Source organism: Syngnathus floridae, chromosome 3 (assembly GCF_059516105.1).
Source record: "Syngnathus floridae isolate MCC-2025c chromosome 3, RoL_Sflo_1.0, whole genome shotgun sequence".
Taxonomy (NCBI): Eukaryota; Metazoa; Chordata; class Actinopteri; order Syngnathiformes; family Syngnathidae; genus Syngnathus; species Syngnathus floridae.
In genome coordinates this window covers 14,322,648-14,344,805 of record NC_142415.1, presented here as the reverse complement: position 1 = coordinate 14,344,805, position 22,158 = coordinate 14,322,648, and the positions used below count along the sequence as shown (strand labels likewise).

General features: G+C 40.4%; 1 protein-coding gene across 1 annotated transcript; it reads right to left on the bottom strand.

Annotated features, from left to right (window-relative positions):
* Positions 1–9,527: 9,527 nt before the first annotated feature.
* On the bottom strand, positions 9,528–22,149 carry immp1l (inner mitochondrial membrane peptidase subunit 1). The gene is made up of 6 exons (XM_088370636.1): positions 22,014–22,149; positions 14,657–14,767; positions 14,494–14,582; positions 14,213–14,339; positions 10,509–10,619; positions 9,528–9,659 (listed from the first exon to the last, which is right to left on the bottom strand). Exons 2-6 carry the CDS (start codon positions 14,759–14,761, stop codon positions 9,573–9,575), a joined length of 519 nt encoding a protein of 172 aa, XP_088226762.1. The 5' UTR covers positions 14,762–14,767; positions 22,014–22,149; the 3' UTR covers positions 9,528–9,572.
* Positions 22,150–22,158: the final 9 nt, after the last annotated feature.

Below are 22,158 nucleotides of genomic sequence, written 5' to 3'. Positions count from 1 at the left end.
GTAAGTTCCTCCGGCTTCAAATAGCCTCAAATGAGATCTTGCATGAAGGCAAAAGCTAAAAAATGCATTAGAGTGCAAGACGTGGCAGGCTCCATGAGGCTGTCCACGTAAGCTGTTTGCACACAAGCCAGCGCTGATGTCTTCTGTCAGAGCTCATTTTGGTAAACACGGATGTGGACATGAGGAAGCGGGGTGACAGGTGCATGATTGAGCTACTTAAAAGCAGACACTCTGCTCATCTCCCAGGGTTGCCGCTGTCTTTTTCCCAATGCACATTATATGCTCACTTTCATCTCTCGCCACGCTTTTTTCCAAAGGTGAGCTTTTACAATGCAACCTAATTGTAAGGAAGTATCAAAAGATTTCAATAATCACTTCATTATCATTTATAGATAAAATCGCCTTTGCCGGGCATCTGGCGGTCAACTTTGCCACCTTTTCAAGTTCTTTGCTTTATGAGCGGGTCCGATTAGACGAGATGGGTAATAGATAAACATAAAATATGCATCCAGATCTTCTGCTTGGGCGAGTGGACTGAATCTGTATGAATGGCTAATGTGTTGCCGTGACGGCAAGCAACTAGATTGATCACTCATTACGATATCTGCTCCATTGGCCATTAACACCCGCAAGGAGCCTAAGTGTGGGCCCCATCACACACCAGGGTTAAATTGAGAGTGAAGAAGTGAACTGCGTGCGTGTGCCCGAGTTTGTGTGTGTGAAGGGGTAATGGTTGCTGCATGATCCACACATGGCCATCTATTGGCTGCAGAAACTAAAAGATGGGCGGTAAACACCAGGCCTACAATACAGCCCAACTACAGCTCCTCACCAGGGGAAGCTGTGCTCTGTGTTTATCCCACTCACTTACCACATTAAGACACAATGCAGCACTTACAAAAGCAACTATTTACCCAGATGGCTGCATAGGTGGCACCTGGGCTCCAGGTGTGACCACTTTCAGCTTGGAAGGGTACAGTTCAGAAACCCTTATCTGGTTGTGTGACATGATAGCAATGTAACCCGCCAATGAACTGGAGACAAATGGAAAAGTAGAAAGAGGACAACAACGAAGGACATCTGGTATTTTGGGTCTGTTCTCTCGGTATGTGGAATGGTTGACATCGAGAGTCCTATAAGTTTATGTTCATTTTCAGTTTTGTTTAATCCCCTAGTTGGAATTAGGGATGCACCAAAACTGAAACTGGTGTCGATATACGTATATGTCTGTCCTTGTACTTTCACTTGAGAAAATGTTCCAATACTAACACACTGATACCACATGACTGCAAGAGCCATGTCAGCCATGTGGAGATACTTAAAGAATGACAACACTTTTTTAGCTGACTGCAATCTATGCTGTGCGAAATGGATGATGAACTCAGATCCTCCAAATTGCAATGGCGAGCCCCACATTTAACATACATACGACTCAAGGTGGCATATCAACAAAAGGGGTACCCAAAATAGTCAAACGGAATAATTTTGGTACCCTTCAGAAAACATAATGAGAATACAAAAGAAACCAAAATTTAATAAACCCATCCGTGACACCTGCATGCTCCCTGTTTCCGTCTTTGTGTGTCTTGAAATTTTGTCTGTAGTGCACACACACTACAGTGGATTTACTTGCATTACACACAGCACATTGAACATGCCAATCACCGAACATCGCAACCACGCACCTGAAACACAGTAATGGCAAAGTGGGTATAAATAATACCAAAAAGCTCATGCTTGAGCTGCATGTTAAAAATCACAGGCTTATTAATGCCATTATATTCTAGGGGGGAAAATGGTTAAAAATCCAGACAAAGTGGAGATCGACACATTGCGTTTGACCTTAAACGTTCCGCTGAATAGAGATTAGAATTTCTAAAGGCTGACTATTCAAATCAAATTCCTGCCCACAGCAATGTTTCTTTGAGGAGGGAGGGGGTCAGGGGACAAGGTCACAGGGCCGACGAATTTCGTACTGAGAAGTCTGAGATGCTGATGTTGACATGAAGACTGTTTACGCCAATGAGTTCCCCTCTGAAAAGAACTCACGCAGGATGCGGGGACCCCTATTCAAGGCCTCCAAAATGGGATAGCATCCTCCAGGGGAGAGAACTGAGACACTCCCTGCCAAGGCGATGGGGAAGTCCCTCCGCTGATAATAACAGTTCACAGGGGGAACAACCTCAGTGGGCATCAGGCCAGACAACTTTCAATCAAACTACCACTCCTCTATGTCCCATTTTTTTGTAGCCGTGCCCCTTCAACCCCCTCTCCCCATGCTTCTCCCTTTCTCAGATTTCCTTTCCTTTACAGTTTGCACACTCTAGAGAAATCTCCAGCTCAGAGACCCTCGCAGTGAACATAATGGCCATGGTGCTCCGACAAGAACGGGTCAGGGCACAGATGAAGACAAACATCAAATCGAGAAGTGTGCTTGTGAAGCATTCAGCATCTCAAATTCAATCCTATTAGCAGCAGATAAACAAAGATTTGAAATATTCATTCCCATTAGCACATTAGATTGGAACAATCACAAATTGTGGATTCCTTTTTTTGTACATAATTAGCAATTACCAATACGATGATAATAATAATACTTGGTGGCTGAGCAGTGGCATAAAAGTAATTGCTGTGAGTGAGGTGCATTCTCCTCTAATTTTAATTTGTTGCTTTGAGTCTCAAGCACCCATGCATCAATGCTTAAGAAAAATACAACAACACAATCTGCATAGAAATAAAGACTGAATACAAAGCTCAGTAACACATTATGTTCGCCAGTTTACCTGATGTCAAAAAAGTCAGAAAACCTGAAAGTGACGTATTATATTAACCAAAATTAGCTTTTATTTCAGCACCCACAGGTTGAGAATCACCGTTTTATATTATCTAGAAAGAAATGGGCTTAATCTATGGTTGAGGATTACATGTAATGATAATAATCACTACATAATTAAACATCTTGTCATATGCTTAAGATCAAGAAGCTATTTGTATTGTATATATATTAGAAATGCATTTTTCAAATCATTCATTTTAATTTACATTTGTGATTTAAATTTTTTTTAAAAAAAAGTGGACCAAGTAAGAAACCATGGGTGACACTGCAGGCCAGGAATTAGAAATTAAATAAAGACTTTGAGATAGCATTTCAAAGGTTGGAGTGTAGAAGTTATTCATTTATGACTGCTCTATAAATCACCCTAAAAAAAGTTTTGGGAATTTGGCAGTTAATTTGAAAAACTGGTATTGTATTTATCTAATTCTATTTTTTCCCCATCAAATTAATGGTTAAGACAAAGCATACTTTATTTGCATGTGTTTTAGCGAAGCATGTCAACGAGAATTATGCAAATCTCAGTGATGCCATTGCACATTATTAGGTGGTATTAGTCTCAGAGAGAGACCGCCCATTTGTCTTTACAACACACTTTTTACATTTGCAAGTCTCTGTACGCGAGTGCGTGTCTTAACCAGCTGTATGTATAGCAGGTATTTGCGTGTCGAAGGTTGGACGGTATAAAAAGAAACCCCAAGACTCATGAAATATAAAACAGACCATCTTGCTGATCTTACGATTGGAAACATTGTCACACACACTGAAACAAAAACACACCCCACTTGCAGCTGGCCGCACACACGAATCCTATATAGATTTTTTTGCATATGCTTTTAAAGTGAAATACTTAATTTATATCATTTTTATGAATTATAACACAAAAACAATTGGAATAATAAATAAGAATAAGAAATAATTATAATAACATAACCCCTACAAAAATACAACTTTGTTGTTCTACACTTCTCTACTTGTGGCTAGTACATCTGCCTCAGTCAGCAAATCTGAGTTTGAATCTCATGTTGGAACATGAAACAACTATGTGTTCACCCTAAGATTGTGTGGATTTTTGCTGGGCACTCCACTATTCACATCAGAGACGGCTCCAGGATTTTTTCTCGGCGATACAAAGGGACTTCACCAATACATGGGGGGCTGAGAACATCATCAAGGAATATGTTTTTGAATATGAAATTAATTGCTGGAGCGGCTTAACTGGGTTGGACTATACAGATTTCTGACGGGGCTAAAGCACCCCCCCACCCCTGAACTCTGGCGTAGGGCCGCCTGCCCCTGCCACATCCTGAAAACATGCTTTCTTGAGCACTTGAGTGTTAATAGTTGTCTATTGTACAGACTGGTGGCCAATCCAGGGTAGGTCTGACCTCTCACCGAAAACTCACCATGACCTTAAAAACAAGGGGTACAGAAACATAATAAATGGCTCGAGGATTTTTCAGACTGTTTGTTCTTCTTCCCATGGAAAGTATCCAACATCCCAGAATCCTACAATCGAGTCACATCCCACACTCGTCACGAGTTCACAAACTCTCTCACGGCGGTCAAGCTGACATCGCCAAGAATCTATTTGATCACTTGAGCCAGCGTTTCAGACACCCGCTCAATGAAAACGGCATTCTCTCTCATACAACGGATTAACTCAAAACTTGCCAGACATTTATAATGACCAAGTTCCTCAATTCTGCGGCTGTGCTGGATGTTTTGCTTGCCCCGATACTGATAGAAACTCGCCGTTACCTCTCCCCCTGCTTTTTCTATTCAAGTTAGTTGACAAAGTGAAATGGCAACAAAACACTAAAACAAAAACTTCTCCCAAACTCAGACACGCACAGCAAAAAAAACTTTCTAATTAATTTTAAAAGTAATTGCTCGAAATGATTAGTTGAGTTGGGCCACTTTCCCTCTGTTACTTGTGAATTGGAAATATAATTGCAGCAGACAGTAATTGGCTGGCCGCAGACTGTTGGTTATTGTAGTCTTTTGTGGCAGGCTGCATCATTACCAAAGCTTGGGGTGCAGTTCAGCTTTTGAACTACGATGACCAAAGAGGAACACAAACAAACATGCACGCAATGCTCTGCTTGCCCGTGCCAGCGCTCCATCAACAGCGGGGCCTGGTCCAAGATCCCAAAACTTGTTTTTCGTCCTTTTTTTCTCTTCTCCTCAACATTCATTTAGTGACCCAGCCATCATCACCTGAGCAGCACAGTAGTCAAGTGACCTCCATTGTCTTGCGATGACAGAAAAACTACAATGGCACAATGGAGAAAGATGAGATAAATTTGTCCATCAGTTTGCTGACTACCTCTCCGTTCAAGGTGGATGTTTTGAACAAGTTGGCAGTGGCAACTTTGATTCTGATGTACAATTCAATAGATCTTAGTATTTCTTGAAACTTCAATATTTCAACATACTGTACTTCAAGAACGTAACACCAAGAAATTCCTTATACAATGACTAGCATGCATGTCTTGATATACAAAAGCAACACTAAAATCAGCAGCCATGCACGTTTTGTTTTCGATTGTGTGTGTGCGCTCTCTTTTATTGCCTGGCTCGCTCGCTGTCTGTTTATGTTTGTTGTGCAGTTTCCTTTGCTAAATTGTCTGGAAGCACAACAGGCCTCATCAGTAAACCAGGCAGAAAGGCCTCGCTATCCCGCTACAGGATCCAGGACATGCCAGGGGGACCGCACACACACGTACACACACAGTACCTCTTCCCCGTGACTCACATACATCAACAAACTAATTGGCCAAACAGTACAAAACGAAAAACATACACATTAATGCAGTGTTGCTTTTAACGATAAAGCACACAAATCACTTTGGACAAAGACACCAAAAACATGTCAAGGTGGCACTTGGAGAAAAAAAAAAAGTTTATCTGTCAATTCTTCTTTCCAGCTCGCTATTATGCAAATAGGGATATAGGTCAGGCCTGTCGGACTGAGGCCTCTGTCATCCTGTGAATCACTCTTTGCCTGAGGATACAGGTCCCATAGCTTTCCATTAGGACCCTCAATGAGTCCATACAGCAAAGCCCCCAACCCCCTACACCATCACCACCCTGCACGTACACATACATAACTCCATCCACCCACACCATTAGTGCGAATAAGTATTAGACGTTTAGTGCCTTTGGCGAGAACAACACTATAGATAGGCCGATATTTATCTCCCTTCAGAATTTATAGACTTTCCAAGCACATTCAAGAGAAATTATCAGTTGTTCCTGGCACCCTAAGACTACAGTAATTATAAAATGTAGATACATACATACATAGAAATATAAAAAGCTTCATTGTATTACATCTTGGAGAGTATTGTAAAAGGAAAAACATGACTATACAAATGTATGCAAATTTTAAAATTTGTGTTTGGTTTAACTATTTAACAAGCTAAATTTCAGTCAGATATAGTCAATAAGTTATCCTGAAAATTCTTAAAGTATGTTTCAGCACTATCCAAAAGGAAGGTTTTAAATGTTTCAGCATTAACAATAACAAACACTTGAATTAAAAAAATCCAGTGTTTATTAGCTACAGTATATTAGTTGATAGAATGATCAACACATTTTACTTTAGATTTTTTTAACCTAACATCTTCTTACCCTACTAATAGTCATAATGCATAATTCATGTATTTATATTATTCATGAACTTACTCTAAGGACTTTTAATAACCACTGAAAGAGCCTGATGGTGTGAAGGGAAAAGAAATACAATTCATTGCTCATTTTATTATCTTAAAAATAAGCACCCAAGCACATCAAGTGTCTTAGGGAAAACACTTGATGTCAAGGCTTTGACAGAAACTGAAACTCTAAAAACAAAGTTAAGTTTGGGCAGTTTTACTGTTGGATGTTTTTACTGTGTGTGTGTGTCTATGTGTGTTCATCCCAGGTTATTGACAGTAGGGCGCTCAATAGGCCTCCAATACAATCTGCCTAGTATGGATCTCTGGAGGTGGATGTGTGTTGGATCAGGAGTGAAGTACTCACCTCATACCACAGTAGCTGAGGGAGCAGAGTTGACGAATACGTAACAGGCCCAATTGAAGTCGTTCAGTCATGTTCACACACCCTCTAAGAGCCCAGAGTGCCTCTTTTTTTCCCCCATACCTCCTCGTGTTCTCTCAGAAAATCAAGAGTGATCAAACAACAACTGATGTCTTAATTAAAAAGTACTATCGGGCTTGATTAAAAGGAGAGGGTGATCAGAAGGGTGTTGTCAATGAAAGGAGAAACGCTCTCACATGGGACGGGGGGGACATGAAATCGCAAAGGACGTAAACAGATGAGAGCATCAATGGAAAGACAGCGGGAAGGGCGATTAAAGGGTGATTGGATTTATGCAGCAATGGCATGCAAATACATTTCCAGTCAAAGCTCTTCAGATATGCAATTTTGAATCATCAGTATTAAATGACAAATATCATCGGGATTTTTTTGCATGCTGCACTGAACAGGATGGCAAACGCCTTAGGTTGAAAAAACATCATCAACTTTTTCAAGCTTTTATATTCTGCGTTGTGGATACAAAAACAAACAAAGCAGGCCGTTGCCAAAGGCGAGACACTCTTTACCCATATGCTCTTTTACTTCACGTCTGTACTTCTGAAGGATTTGGATTCTGTGTCCAACATTTTTCCACCCCAATTGTCCCATTTGGTGTCTCCGTTGCTTAAGTCCTTTGGAACAGCTTGCACAACTGCAAGCATTTGGAAAGGATATTAGAATTACTCAGCATTGGTACCATAGTTCCAATGACTAGTTACAACTTTTATGGCAGTGAGACATCAGCGATCCTGTATAGTGAGGCACAACCACTGTAATATAATTAGTGATTACCTTATGACCTAGGATTATAGAAACAATTGTACGCTGATATGATAACAAAAAAATGCTTGCATATTCTTGAAGCTAATAGTGGGTTTCTAAAATTAATGAACATTGCAACATGAAGTTAAACAAAACAAAGAATTGTCAGTTCAATGCCATAAAAATGAAATTACTTGTAAGAATATTAACAGGCATACTAAATGGATGTTTTCCTCAACTATATTTGAAATACCCTGTTAAGAGTCAACCTTCAGTATATTCATGGATTAAGATTCCTGTTAAATCCAATGAAAGGTTTCCAAATTTGAAAATTCACAAAATTTTGCCAGCCTTGTCCTGGCTGACACACTGCTGTCACTCAAATGTGTGTGTGGCCTTATAACGCTACCTAGTTAATATTGTTACGATAAAGTCCCGGCATTATTTTGTAGGTACTCAACTGAAATGAGTTATTCACAATCTTTGTCATCCCTTCAACCATAGAAATGGTGTTCATCTAAATATTGGAAGAAAGGGCTCCAGCAATAGGGCAAACGGACTCACCAAGACTACTTGTGTCAGCATTTCAGCCCAACGCTGGCACTGTGTTGACACGCAGCAGATGAATATTAAACCTTGAGAAACAAAGATATGCTTGAAGCAAAAAGCCCACATAAAGATTTTTTTTTTTCTCAGCTGCAAACACACACGCACGCTCTCTCACAATCTTGAGCATCCCTCCCAGCAGGCACAATCACACTCAGGCAGATAATTCAGTGTCACACGGAGCCTTGTCGCTGACCCTCTGGCCCCCCTCCAGACAGAGGAAGCAGCTGGACAGGGACCCACGGCTGCCTGGAACACACTTCCCTTAGGGAGCTGGGACGAAGAAGTGTCCCTCTCTGCCTTGGAGACTGACCAGCTGAGCTTCAGCAGCTCACTATGTGAATGTACTCTGAAGAGCAGTAGGGCCTTTAAGAAATGACAGCAGCAGTACAGCAAAAACATTTTGCAGCAGTCAGCAGACTGATGAATGCATTATGATATCAAAACATGAAGGGTTCTTTTTTTTGTTACTGTTCAGAAACTCTTCAGTCAGCTCCTGCTGAATGTTGAACCTGAATTAGTCCAATAAACCAATTTTCAGAAAACACTGACGTAAGATAAGAGTGATATAGTAATATTAAATATGTCTGGTAACTTAATAGAAAACACAGAAGCGCATAATGATGCACATACACTCAGCGAAATAAATCCAAAGAATTATTAATTTTACTGCAGATTTAAAAAAAAAAAAAAAAAAAAGAAAAGAAATGCTAATGTACTCAGTGAACCTCAGAAGTATTTTTTTATATTGTTCTATTCGGTGATGAACAAAGTCCTCACTAAGTGCTTATTAATATTGTATGCTTCAATGGCAAATGTTAACATATTTTCAATTGCCTCAGTAGCCTAACAAATAATTAAACAATGGGGCTTTTGTTTGGCCACTCTAAGAAAGAGTAAACATGAAATGAATAGTTCATTCTCCAGGATAATGGCATCTAAAATGAAAATATAGTTAAGTTGCATTTTAAAAGCTGTTTTACATCAACAGTAAACAAGATTGCATAAATTCCCTCATGATTTTTAATTCATTGTCCGCATGTAAAGCTTTAATACTTTGGATGATATACCCGAACAGAGGTAAACACTCTAAGATTGTATTTAATATTACAGAAGTGAAAATCAATTCACAGTAATTAGTGATGTATGTGGAAAAAAAGAAAATAAATAAATATGATGATAATTACCTGGTTAAGTAGTCAGTACAGTAAAAAAAATGACCAAAATTACTTACCACACAATATGGTTTTTCTTTTAGAAATTTATTTAAAAATGAGAGAAAGTCATGTCAATGTGAACCACAATCATCCTGATCTTTAACGATCCGTCTGGTTGGACTTTCACTAAGGCTTCCAAAAGCATCTGGGGGCCAGATCTGTTTGGGGCAAAGAGAAGAAAAAATATTCAATGGGAAACTTATTATCATTACAAGTTGCTCGACGCGTTTGTTAATATGGCACTTAATGACGTGTGAGACTTTAAGCAAGATCTTGTTATTTCATCAGCTGTCTCAGTAAGCCCTCCAGTGGAGTGCCGCTGTCCAATCAGATGGACAGAAGGTTGGCTGACCCGTTTCCGGGGTCGTGGTTGGTATGACATCCAGTGACATGACAACATAGCAGAATGGAAAGCTAGACAATATGTTGTCCAGGCTTTGGTCAATCGGACACACTTGCTTTGAACTTCCAACTGACTCATATCTTCTAAGGGGGCTTAAAGTGGCCATTGTGGCTTGAAAAAAACTCAAATAAAATCAATACCAGACTAAAACTAAACCATTGTATTTAAAATTTAAATTGCATCTCATATTAGTGAGTCTGACACATTTATAGGATAAATATTTTAAACAACTCAAAGAAAAATAAGATGACTTGAAGGATAGAATTTGGGCACAGATAGAAATTTACAGAAAATGACAAACATTTCACTTTCGTTGAATCCCAACAAAGATTTTGTTAGCTTGATATCAAAATTGCTTGCAGTACAATATCAACTAAAATGCTTGCTAAAAAATATTTTCCTTTCCTTTTTGTGTCTACTCTTAATCATCCGGGTTATGATAATCTTTTAAGGTCTAATTCATAACTGACTTTGGCAATCTTGCTATTAGGTAGAGAATTTGTTAGCATGCCATTTCTTGGCATAAACTGATATTTTTTTCTAGAGCTGTATATGACATTTAAATGTACAGCACACTGTATATGACACCATGATTCTGTATTACCTTCAAGCAAACACGCCCTCGAATGAGGGCATAAGGAACTGGGCCATAGCTCCTTGAGTCAGTGGAGTTCGTGAGGTTATCGCCCTCTAGCCATACATGACCTTTTGGCACCTAAAAACATACAGCAGATGCCTAAACACAGGGCAAAACCAGTGAATATATACAGTATAATTTTATGAGATATTACGTGATTTCTGTTTTTTGTAAAAAACAAAAACAAAAATCAAGATCTCCCTGACCTCTGGATACACCCGCTCCACTACCCTTCTGGTGAGTTGCTTCAGCGATCAGTCCCTCATCTTAACGTCAATCTGCCAGTCCCTCTTTAACCCCATACTTTATTAGGAGAGAGGTCATGGGTAACGGGCAGGGTCGGAGTAGGATTTAGGAAAACTTCAAACGGGGGTCATTAGTCTGTTGGCTGAGATTTGCACCCCTCAAAGCAGGAGAGTGGCTTGAGTTAGCTGGGCAGAGAGAGAGAGTGGGGGAGAGAGTGCAAGAGAGCGAGAGAGAGAGAGAGTGGGAGGGGGAGAGAGAGAGAGAGAGAGAGAGAGAGAGTGCGAGAGAGAGAGCGAGCGAGAGCAAGAGAGAGAGAGAGAGAGAGAGAGTTTTAAACTACTGCTAGCAGCAGTGTCCAAGGGTCTCCATCGCGGTCCGACCTGCCAGTGGGGTGGTCATCCAAGCAGGCTCTAATTCACAATGACACCAATTATGATTAATCTCATCACTTTAGGAGAGTAGGCTTGTCAAGGCCCTAATTAAGTGCGCTGTCCCCCCTATATGTGCAGACAGGATCAACAACACATTATATTGTCATAATGGGCATCACAATCGGCAAGTCTATTTTGGCGTTGCCTAACTTTTTAATGGCAAATGTGCTCTGGAATGATAGCACGGGTAAAGCTAAACAACATTGATTCCTTCACCGGCACCACTCGGCCGATCTGATTGTCCATCCGACAGAGGGGATGGTTTGTTTTGTTTCATTTTTCATAATTGAGACAGATGACGTGACATAATCTCGAGGCACTGACGTGTTGACCTAACATGGGGTAAACAACTCGGTGAATAACGTTGACGCAAATGAATATCATTAAAGGAGTCATCGGAGAAGCATATGTCAGCATGCTGGATTCCCACCATTACACCTCATTAACATGGTAACATATGCTGGCTCCCAAGCAAAGGCAAAAGACGCAACGTCGTTTGTCATCTGACAAGCCAGAACCTTGTTTCCACTCAACTCCTGGTTCTATAAAACTAAAACTCACTGATGTGAGGCGCATGAAACATTTTGGCATTATGTCCCATTGCTAGAGAAATCCAAGACTTTGAAGCACAAGGAAGCATAAAAGTTATGCAGGATTCTGAGAGTGCGACAGATTTTAGGGGCAGAAGAAAATATTTCTACCCAAGTATTTTTATCTTAAATATTTTCTTCTGTAGTTAATCACAGCACTGTTGCAGCTCCACCACTGGGTGTAAATGGTAATATGCAATGCAAGCAACACACAATCAAATGGGTGCTGAAAAGTGAAACAGGGGCCATACACTATACAATGGGAATATAATAGTAAAATCAGTACTGTATCTAACTGAGCCAAACCACTTGGTGAGGTTAAGGCTATTAAGAGGTGTGACTTTAAAAAAAAAATACTATATACTATATATATGACACAATGTCCTTTTCTTATTTAAAACTAAAATAAGAACTACAATTAGATACCATTCCCGTTTCGACATTGATTAAAATGAACATAATTTAAAAAAATGACCCCATTTTCATTGCATCTAGGCTCCTTCAGCTACCAAAGTGTCAATACGCAAACTTCTCCAAAAACAAAAGTTGTACTCGAAGCAGTTAACTCTAAGTGGCCGTGTAACAGACAGCACGGTGGAGGAATTTGCCACTGTTGCTAGTTCAGGTAAGTGGAGCTGTCAAAATGCCACTTGAAGCCAGATCACCGTTATGCATGTGCTGACCCAACCCAAATATTCCTGACAAGTTCAGGGGCCACGAATAGACACCAGTGGGCCACATGTGGCATCATAATCTTATTTTATCCATTCTCCTCTCATTTTCCAAGAAAAGAAAAGATGGAGGCGTAATTTTAAGCGATGAAATTTGTTGTACTTTACAGCGGCAATGGAATAACCTGACTTGTAATAATACAGTCAAATACACTGCCAGCATGTGTGGCATGATGGACAGCAGCATCCAGCCCGCTGTCGAACAGGCTGAATTGATAGGAAGCATTTGTGTACCTGTCGAGGACTGAAAGTGGAGCTCCTCTCAGTGAGTGGGCGTGTTTTGTTAAATGTCCACATTATTACCGTGCTCATTATGTTAACATGATTGAGGTGCCAAATTAAATACATGCATGGAGCCAGAGTTCATCTTTCACTATCTTGCTCTGTCAATCTAAAGTGCATAGAAGGCATCGTATGGAGGGAGGGGGGTTAATCTTTCTGTCACTTCACCAGCCTGTCCTCCTCTCTCTCTTTCCCTGTGCGCAGTAATATTAGGGATCAAGTGTCATTGTTTTGACACAATAGCTCAGACACAGAGATCATTTCTAAAAAGGTGACAGAGCAATTAGCCTGCAGTTGGATCTCTCAGGATGGAGACGACATGCCAGCCTGTCTGTGCAAAAAAAGAGGCGATGACAGCGACCGCCTTGTGAAACTCATCTTTACAGGTCCCATAATGCCTAACATCATTGCACACATACACTCATGCTCATCATCTTTATGTCACCCTGAAGGAAGGCCAAACTTTTATTTGAACAATGGCCTTCTGGTCTCTTAAAATTTTAAATCTGAGCTGCTGCATCAGAGACAGTACAGGCGAAGCAGGACGCCAAAATAAAGACTTTATGATACAGAGGGAATATCATCTGGTTAAAAAGTCAACAGAGTAATCAGTGTGCCACTATTTTATAGTGAGTTAAGAAATGTATTTAATATGAATCAGTAATCAAAGGGAAAGAGTGAGGACATATGGTAAAATCTGAAAGCTACACTATATTTTAGCTATCCTTCAGGTGTTAAATTCAAATTTACCAAAACCTGAAAGCAGCTGAGCATGCTGCTTCATTCTGAAAACATAAAATAAAATGCAAGGATGACGCCGAATGCAATTTAAATTCTCTGTACGTTTCAGTGACGCGAAACCAACAGCAAGCCACTTGCCCATTCCATATACTAAACATGACTTGATCCAGGCCAGATGCCCCTTTATCCATAAAGCACAATAAATTCAAAGATATGCAACATAAATGCAATATTTGGTTTACAGAACAATGTGCATACTTAAACACGCGCACACGCACACACACCTCCACCTCCACCCACCCATCAGTCTGACCATTCAGCTGGCACTAACTCTAGCAGGCTTCAGAGAGATTGCAGGCCTGAGCTGTGGGTGTTGGGGAGATCAGTAATAGAAAAGCAATGACAGTCGTTTCACCAACAGAGCCTCTGCTCACTTTCTGGCCTTCTCACTGACAAAACATAGTAGCTGTTGTCAAAAGCGGACACTTTGACCAAAACCACAAAATTGGCCCGTGACACTGAAACATGAACAATTACAGAGGTCGGAGTACACAAAGAAAAAGGTGAAGTTTTTCCATTATGTAGAGATTGTTTTCCTATAATTACAACCATATTTTTACAAATACATTAAATAGTGTAGATATACTTACAAATGTGTGGGTGTTAAAAAGATCTGAGGGACCACTCGTGCAGACTTTGTCACCTTCCAACCCAATTACCCTTTTACAAATATTCATATTGGGGTCAAATAGGCTTTTCGCAATCACAATATCACCCCTGGAAGAAAACATACAAAGTCATTTAGGATTTGTTTTTTTGATATGAGATAAGACATGAGTACATTTCATCAATTCATTTTCTAACAATCTTGCTCAAGGTATTCAGCACAAATTTGCAAAATGTACATGCATAGTGTAAGACTGCTACCCACTTTTGTATTTTGCAAAGATGCCGTGTCACTCGCTCTGAGAAAACAACATCTTTGTTGACAATGGTAGGCTCCATTGATGGGCCGGAGCACTGCAAAACAACAACAGTTAACAAGCCTGCGCACATGACAACATTGTTGTCGTCGTTGCTGTGATTATACAAACCACCACAATCTCTCCGATGTACTCGAAGGTGCAATGTGCAATGCAGCCATACTGGATGGTGTAGCCTACAAACCCCAAGGTCTTCCCGAGCACACGGCGGATCATCTCCACCTACAAAGTATGGGTGCAATTTCTTAGACATCAAAAGTTACAAAAACATGGTGGCAACAATCAAGTAAAGACTGAATAGGTTCTCTTTTGAGTTTTTAACACTACGCAGTACGCACAAGCCCAATGGTCGACAGTTTTTGTTTTGACGGTGATAGCCTAGAAAAAAACTGTTCCCTAATATGTTGTCATTTTTTCCAGATCCGTAAAACGGTATCACACTCAAAGATGTCCACTTTTTAACTTTCAAAACGCCATTGTGAAAATTACAAAACTAACAATTTTTTTTTAACCATTTCCAGCTTTTTTAACCATTTCCAGCAAAAGACGTTGGAGCATAAACAGCCTTAAGTCCACGTTACGTCACGCTTATCTCGACCTTCTAAAGCCACAAGCCATTTGGGGCTTAATTTCTTAAGGGTGTAGAAAAGGTTGTCACAGTTGGCTAAGATGGCACACGTTCCCTGGTGTTTCATTCTCAGAAGTCAGTTCACACCACAAAACTGCCCCGAACCTTGACCCGTTGTATGACAGACCAATCAACACCTTGAGCTCAGGTGATGGACAAAACATAGAAGCTGTGACACTTGCACACAAGGCACCTCTGCACCATGACCGTCACACCATCGCTACTAATGTTTAGAGCAGTTATCGGCTTCTCTCAGGAACATAGAAACACAAGGTGCCATCAGTGTGTCCTGAAAAACACTGACACAAACACACACACACACAAGATATATGTGGCTTGTGAGCAAACACCTCAGTCACACTTAGCGTATTGACTTTTACTCAAGCTGCTGCACGGACAGAGGGCAAAGAGCATTTGTACACAAGTCCTGCACATTGGATATACACTTCACCTCTCCCAACAGATAAAACAGAAAAGAACGGCCACAGCTTGGCTTTAAGCTTTGTCTCCTCTTCAAACAATTTCAGCTCAGGCCGCTGTCCTGCCAGTTCACCACAGGGTAAAGAAATCTTTTTTTCTCCATCACCCTGACTCCTTCTGTCTCGTTCCCTTGTGTCTTCGTCCCCTCCCAGGGTATTATTAACCAAAGCAAGCAGAGCGGAAACCAAAGCCCCAAATCCTCAGAGCTCAGGGAATGACTTCCCATAGATGGACAGGGATTAGACCCCCAATTTCTTCTCTGCTCGGCCACCGCCACCCCACTTTCTCCCCAGGCTCCCGACAGACCGAGCGTCAGGTGGCTCTCCCAGCCCTTCCAAAGGTGTTACCCGTAATCCCATAACCCCCACTCAAATATTCGAACATACACGCACACAAAACAGACACAATGCTGTCTCGTTCATGTCAACTTCATTCCACCAATTCAGCTTTCAGTTATAAATTACACCTGAAGATATTCTCCACTTTGTCTCTAGAAAGATGTTGGTCTGCTGGATTATTTCTTTTAGGTCAAAGGTCTTTGTTGATGGATGAAAGGTCCGGGTGCCCACTATCCATTTTCCAGTTCCATTTCAACCTAAATGTATATGGAGTTGAGGTCAGGGCCCATCAAGTTTTTCCCACACAAGTCATCAATAAGGGCTGATTTTAAACTCTATGAACCTCCATCTTTGTCAACTTGGTGCCTCATGGCACTTGCATAACATCTCACATGAGCTCTTTCTCCTGCTAGGATGAGGATCAAATTTTTTTTTTTGCTACAGTAACACGGCTGCCGTACAGCTGCCTTCATATCAGTGTGTGACGCCTCCCCCCGCCCGCAACCACTCCTCCTCCATTCCAGTGTGCATTCAGCAAAGGTGGGGATTAAGGGACTTTGCATAACAAGATCACACAGCCAGTGGTTGATATCAAGAGAGTCCATATGCAGCCGCCTGGTTTTCTGAGGCACCCTCTGTCATTGATAGTGTGTGCCATGTGTGCATGCATGTGGTGTGAATGTGCACACACAATAACATTACCTACGTGGCTCATATGATGTGTACATAGGAGCTGCAGTCACTCCTTTGGGATGCATCACAAGGTGGACATCGCAGAGATGTGACGTGGACCTCTATTACCTCAGATTCCCTAGAGTCAGCAAAGCCACACTGTCTTGCCCTTTAATACCCAGCACGTATGTGTCAGCTCCGACATTAATCGAATACTGATTTACAGCTGTAAATTAACACAAAGTCTCCCCGCTAATCCAGGATTACACGCTAAACACGTTCATGGGAAAACAAAGAAAGTCAGCGCAGCCCTCTCTGCAGAACCATCTGCGGCCAATGGTCTCCCACAGTCATGGCACAGTACCACAGCGCAGAAAAGAAGGGGATCCCAAATGAATAGCTGAATAGCAGTCGGTGACAACACCTCATTGTGTGTTTAACTCTGTGATCCTCTTAGCAAAGAAACACAAGTAACTCAAAGAAGACAAATGACACATGTAAATCAAATGCAATGAATGTTGATTACATCGCGTCCATCCATCCAACTGTCAAAAGTGAGTGAAGGACACAATCAGGCGTACGTGTCACCTGGGCTGACATTTTGAATGTCACTATGACGTAAGTGACAATGAAGTGGAAGTGATACGCACTGACATGTCTAATTGTGCCGTGTCTTAGAAAATGAGGTGACTTGCAATGATGAAAAATCACACCAACAGCTTACAGCTAACATGTTCCATTCTTAAAAGTCATTAAAATGACGACAAATGTCACTGTTAAAATAGTAAAGATAAAGAAGACAGAAGGCTCTTTAAGACACGTGCCATATATTATCATTTTTTTTAATGCTGGTAAATGAGTACACAATTCTCACAAAAGAACCAATTGCCATGTAATATTGTATTTCCATTATTTCATTTTTCGAGTATTACTTATTTACTCTCAGTGTGACCCTAACACCCCTCCATACACAACTACTAATTTAAAATGGTGATTTAATTTGGACATTATTGGGGCCATGAGGAAATATTCCAATAGGAATTACAGCTACTGATCTCCAGGGACTGGAACCTGCCATTGGCTGAGTAGTGTTAATTGATATACATGGCCAGTCTATTAGAGCCACAAAGACAATCTCAATCCAAACAGCACACAAGGGCCTAGCGCTGGACTCCTTACACAACTAAATTAGGGAAACATGGGCTGAGAGAGAGCCAGGCAACAGGGGGGCTAAGAGGCTTACAAGCCCCTTGTCAGATATTCTTCTCCCTGAGGATCCCAGATGGAAGGGAGTCTGGAGGAGCAGGGAGCATCAGAGAGGCAACCAATCGCACCTCTGATGTCTTCCTCTGGGCAGCAGAAGGCAGAAGAGGGTGGGGCTTTAGTCCTATTGCGCAAAGCTTAATTTGATCTTAATGTGAACAATAAAAGGGAGGTGGTTTGGCAGTGAGGGGGGTCTGTTTCTACTATCGGTGCAATCGGAGTTAATCCTGCTGATTTAGACACAGACACCTGGCTGGACGGAGAGTGACAGATGCGAAAGTCACAGTCGCAGAGTTGTTGGTCCAACCCCCATCTCTTCTAGGTATGCCTTGTATTCAAGGCTTAATTGAAACCACTGATCTCCATATTGCTCTTTTCATTGTCGCTAACAGCAACACAGCCGTGAAACAGCTGAGCGAGGCTACTATTTGAGGAGCCGAGGGTTTAAACCCACAATCAATGGGTCAAGCCAGAGCAAATAATAGCCAAGTGATATGAATACAACTGCTATGAACTGAAAGGAAGTGTGATTTGACAGAGTCCCCAGCCAATTACACTGAATGGAAAAAGTAGCCACTAAGCCTTATTGTATTGACCGCAAGCATATATGTGGCTGGTGGCCTGGTGCTGAGAGAGCGGATAGATCTTATCTAGTGTTGGATCACATTGACAAAGGCGTCTATGTTTTGCTATGACCTGCTCCTGACAAAGACTATGATATTTTAACACTAGTGAATGACAGATAACCCAACCACAACACAAATCTTGGCTTTTCCAAAGAGGATTTCCCTTTTCCCGCAAATGTATCAAAATAAATGTGGTTTCCGCAGTTAATTAAATATCTACAGGGAGTTGAAGATATTCGGATGATATGAAGAGGTCAACACTTAAAACTAAATTAGACGCTACTACATAGTAGCACTCTTTTGTGCTTGGAATATTTGTTTCCTTCCATGGTTACCAACACAAATATGGTGCATGTTGATGATAATCTTGCATTCTTCAAACACAAAAACCTCTAGCAAATTGCAAAGATAGAGTGAAGAAACCAAAACAGTAGAACCAGGAAAAGTCTGACATGTTATGACTACTACCATTATATAGTGCAATCAGATACAGCCCCTGGATAATACTAACAACAAAATAAACACACACATGTACCAAGGACACATGGAAAAATGTTATTATTTTTGCACAATTAAACCGCAGTCCTTTCACCACGACACCCACGGTGGTTGGAATAGGATTCAAGAGATTCAGTAAAATTAGGTTACAGATGTCGCAGAAAACAAGCAAAACTATAAAAACTGTATAATTAAAACAATACATCACAGGTAATAGGTAGGGTTACATGTAGATTAATGATTCTATTAAGTTAAACATTACTGTCAACCACCCCGCAACACTATGATACTAATTTTGTCATATTTTATGAGATGTCATTCAATAACACGAGTCACCTACCTAGTTGTCGTACTGTGAGACTTCTGCTACATTGTCTTGTTTCACAGACCACTTCAAATTGATAGGTTTGCTACTTCAGTTATTTTGTTTGATTTTACAGCAATTAGACCTTTACCTAACCAGATAATAGAGATAATAGCTTAAATTATAGGTGTCAAACTCAAGGCTAGGGGTCCAGATTCGGCCCGCCACATCATTTTATGAGGCCCATGAGAGCAAATCATGTCTATCCACTTCCATAACATTTGCTAACATCTGTACCATAATTTGTCGTGTAATAAATGTTGAATTTTTAGATGAATATTCAATCAAATCTAAAAGGCATGGACATTACCTTAGCATCAACATCGGCACGCAGGTCAAAGGAGTGTCGCAGCTAGGTGTAAAATAGGAAGCGCACTAAGATCACGGCTCGTGCGATCAGCTGTACTTATCATTTTATTCATATGTATCTTATGTATTGAATAATATATTTCATGTACATTATCTCCCCCTCCAGAACAATCAATGTAAGTTTGAATAAACCTTAGAATAATATATTTCATGTACATTATCTCCCCCTCCAGAACAATCAATGTAAGTTTGAATAAACCTTCCAGTTTCAAGCTTTTTTTAGATTTGTTTACAATAATTTTGTACTGTACAGGGCATTTTTAGAGAATGAAAAAGTGCAAAATCATTTGCATTATCGTGTGTGCTTTTTGGGACTATGATAAAAAATACAATTTGACCGACAACCGGCTCTAGTGGAAGACGAGATGTTAAATGGCCATGCTCATGCATGGTATAATACCTTACAAGTATTACAAGATTTCTGCTTTGGAGGGGATCCTTATTATGACTAAACCTAGCTTACTTTCCAATGTATGCTTTTTTCTCATTTTATTAATATTAGTTGCATTGTGCGGAGAGCTTTGGCACCAACTTACAAACCAACTGACTGTAGCCGTATCTGTACTGTACATTCTAACATTTGGTCTTTCAGCAACTGATTGCGGCTTGATGGAGTCCTACAGCTCTCAATTCATATTCCTGCATGTTGAACTGCAAGTGGGCCTTCCTGCTGAGAAGCAGGTCAGTTAGAGCATCTTATTCGACTCAAATGGGGCTAGTGTCGTCAGTCATGATATATTCCCTTGGCCCTCTGTCAGGACATATAAATCTCAGTGTCGCTGTCAAAACAGCGGGGCTGCCTTTGCTGAGAGCGCTTATAAAGTGAGCAGTTGGGCAATAGTTTCCTCTGGAGCCGTACAGTATCCTGTGATCTTATGCTGCCTGTGGCCTCTATTTGACACACAAAGCTATTCTTCAGCTGTCTTAAAGATTACACTCATCACTTGTCACTTAATCAGTGTTAAAAGTGTTAAAACCCACCTTATTGCCCACACCAATGATTGGTATTGCCTTGTATGACACCAAGGTTCTTGAAGAGAAAGTCATGTAAAATACTTTCTTGACAATATTATGGTTATTGCAACCCCACTAGCCTAAAAACTGATTGGTCGTCACCTGAGTAACTGGGATGTCATTTTCAGGCGCCAGTATGTGAAAAATGGCCACCCGCTGAGATGGATAAAAACAGGTGGAGTTCACATTTGCATTTCGCAAATGCAATATTAATCAAAATGTGGTGTATAGACTACTGGAGGCCTGTCAAACATATTATCCATCTATTCATTTTCTGAACCGGTTTATTCTCACAAAGATCGCGGGTGTGCTGGAACCTATCCCTTGTTAAGAAAATTTGGACTTGATTTCAAGTTTAAAGCTGTGCAAGTTATCGCCAATGAACATTTTGTAACTTGAGTTACAAATTAAAACTGCACTTTAATAGGACAGATTATTCACTTCCACAAGTAGTATCAAAGAATATCCAATGCAAAAGCTAAATCAATAGACCATTCTTTACAAATAAATTAGCAATGGTATTAATTCTTAGTTGAGCATGGACCTGCTCCAAGCAAAACAATCGAAATTTGATAACCACCACACTGTACAGCCTCATGAATACTAATTTATACATAAGCCTAAATTTTGTCAGATTTATTCTTGATAACAGCAAGAGAAAATATATCATGTCTAATCATATTGATGTGTAGGAGACTTTACAATAATATGTTCCTAATATTTTGAACTTCCAAAATGATTAAATGAGAAATATTTTAGTTGAAATATTATTAGAAATATATTAAGATGTCCAGAAATGGCTGCTTTTACATACTTTACCATACTTATATATAAAATCGGAAATTAACATATGTATGTTATACAGTGAATAGCTGGCTCTTAAGGGGATAAAGTACCCACATGTTCAGACACAAGGTGGTTCCATATCTAATCGTTAAAATTCATATACGCATGATATGCAATAGTTAAAACCTCACTTCAAACTGTCACTTGAGCAGGAATCAAATCTACAAATCCAAAATGTTTTATTCTGGATGTGCCGAGCGCTGCAGAATAGTCAGAAGAAATGCATGGACCGACAAGGTCATATTTGAGCATAGCGATACGACACGACAGGATCATTCACAAATAGTTTAATAATTACTGGTTGCAATAAATTAGAGGGGAGAAAGAAAATTTACCACTGAATGAAATGAGTAAATGTCGGTTGGCTCACCTGGATAAACTGACAGCGTCAATGCTCAGACGATGCATTTGTTATTATGGAGCTGCTGTCACACCGCAACAAGAGCAACTTTCATTTGTCACAGCTACTAAAGTCTTCTGTGATTGGTTAACGTGTTTCAAAACGCGGAAGCTGT

What these genes read in the sequence shown, in the direction of transcription:
- immp1l (XM_088370636.1), bottom strand. Translation starts at nt 14,761, where the DNA reads ATGATCCGCCGTGTGCTCGGGAAGACCTTGGGGTTTGTAGGCTACACC. An exon ending in CATCTTTGCAAAATACAAAA is followed by an intron (nt 14,340 to 14,493) that starts GTGGGTAGCAGT and finishes GTTTTCTTCCAG; the next exon opens with GGGTGATATTGTGATTGCGA. An exon ending in TTTTTAACACCCACACATTT is followed by an intron (nt 10,620 to 14,212) that starts GTAAGTATATCT and finishes GTATGTTTTTAG; the next exon opens with GTGCCAAAAGGTCATGTATG.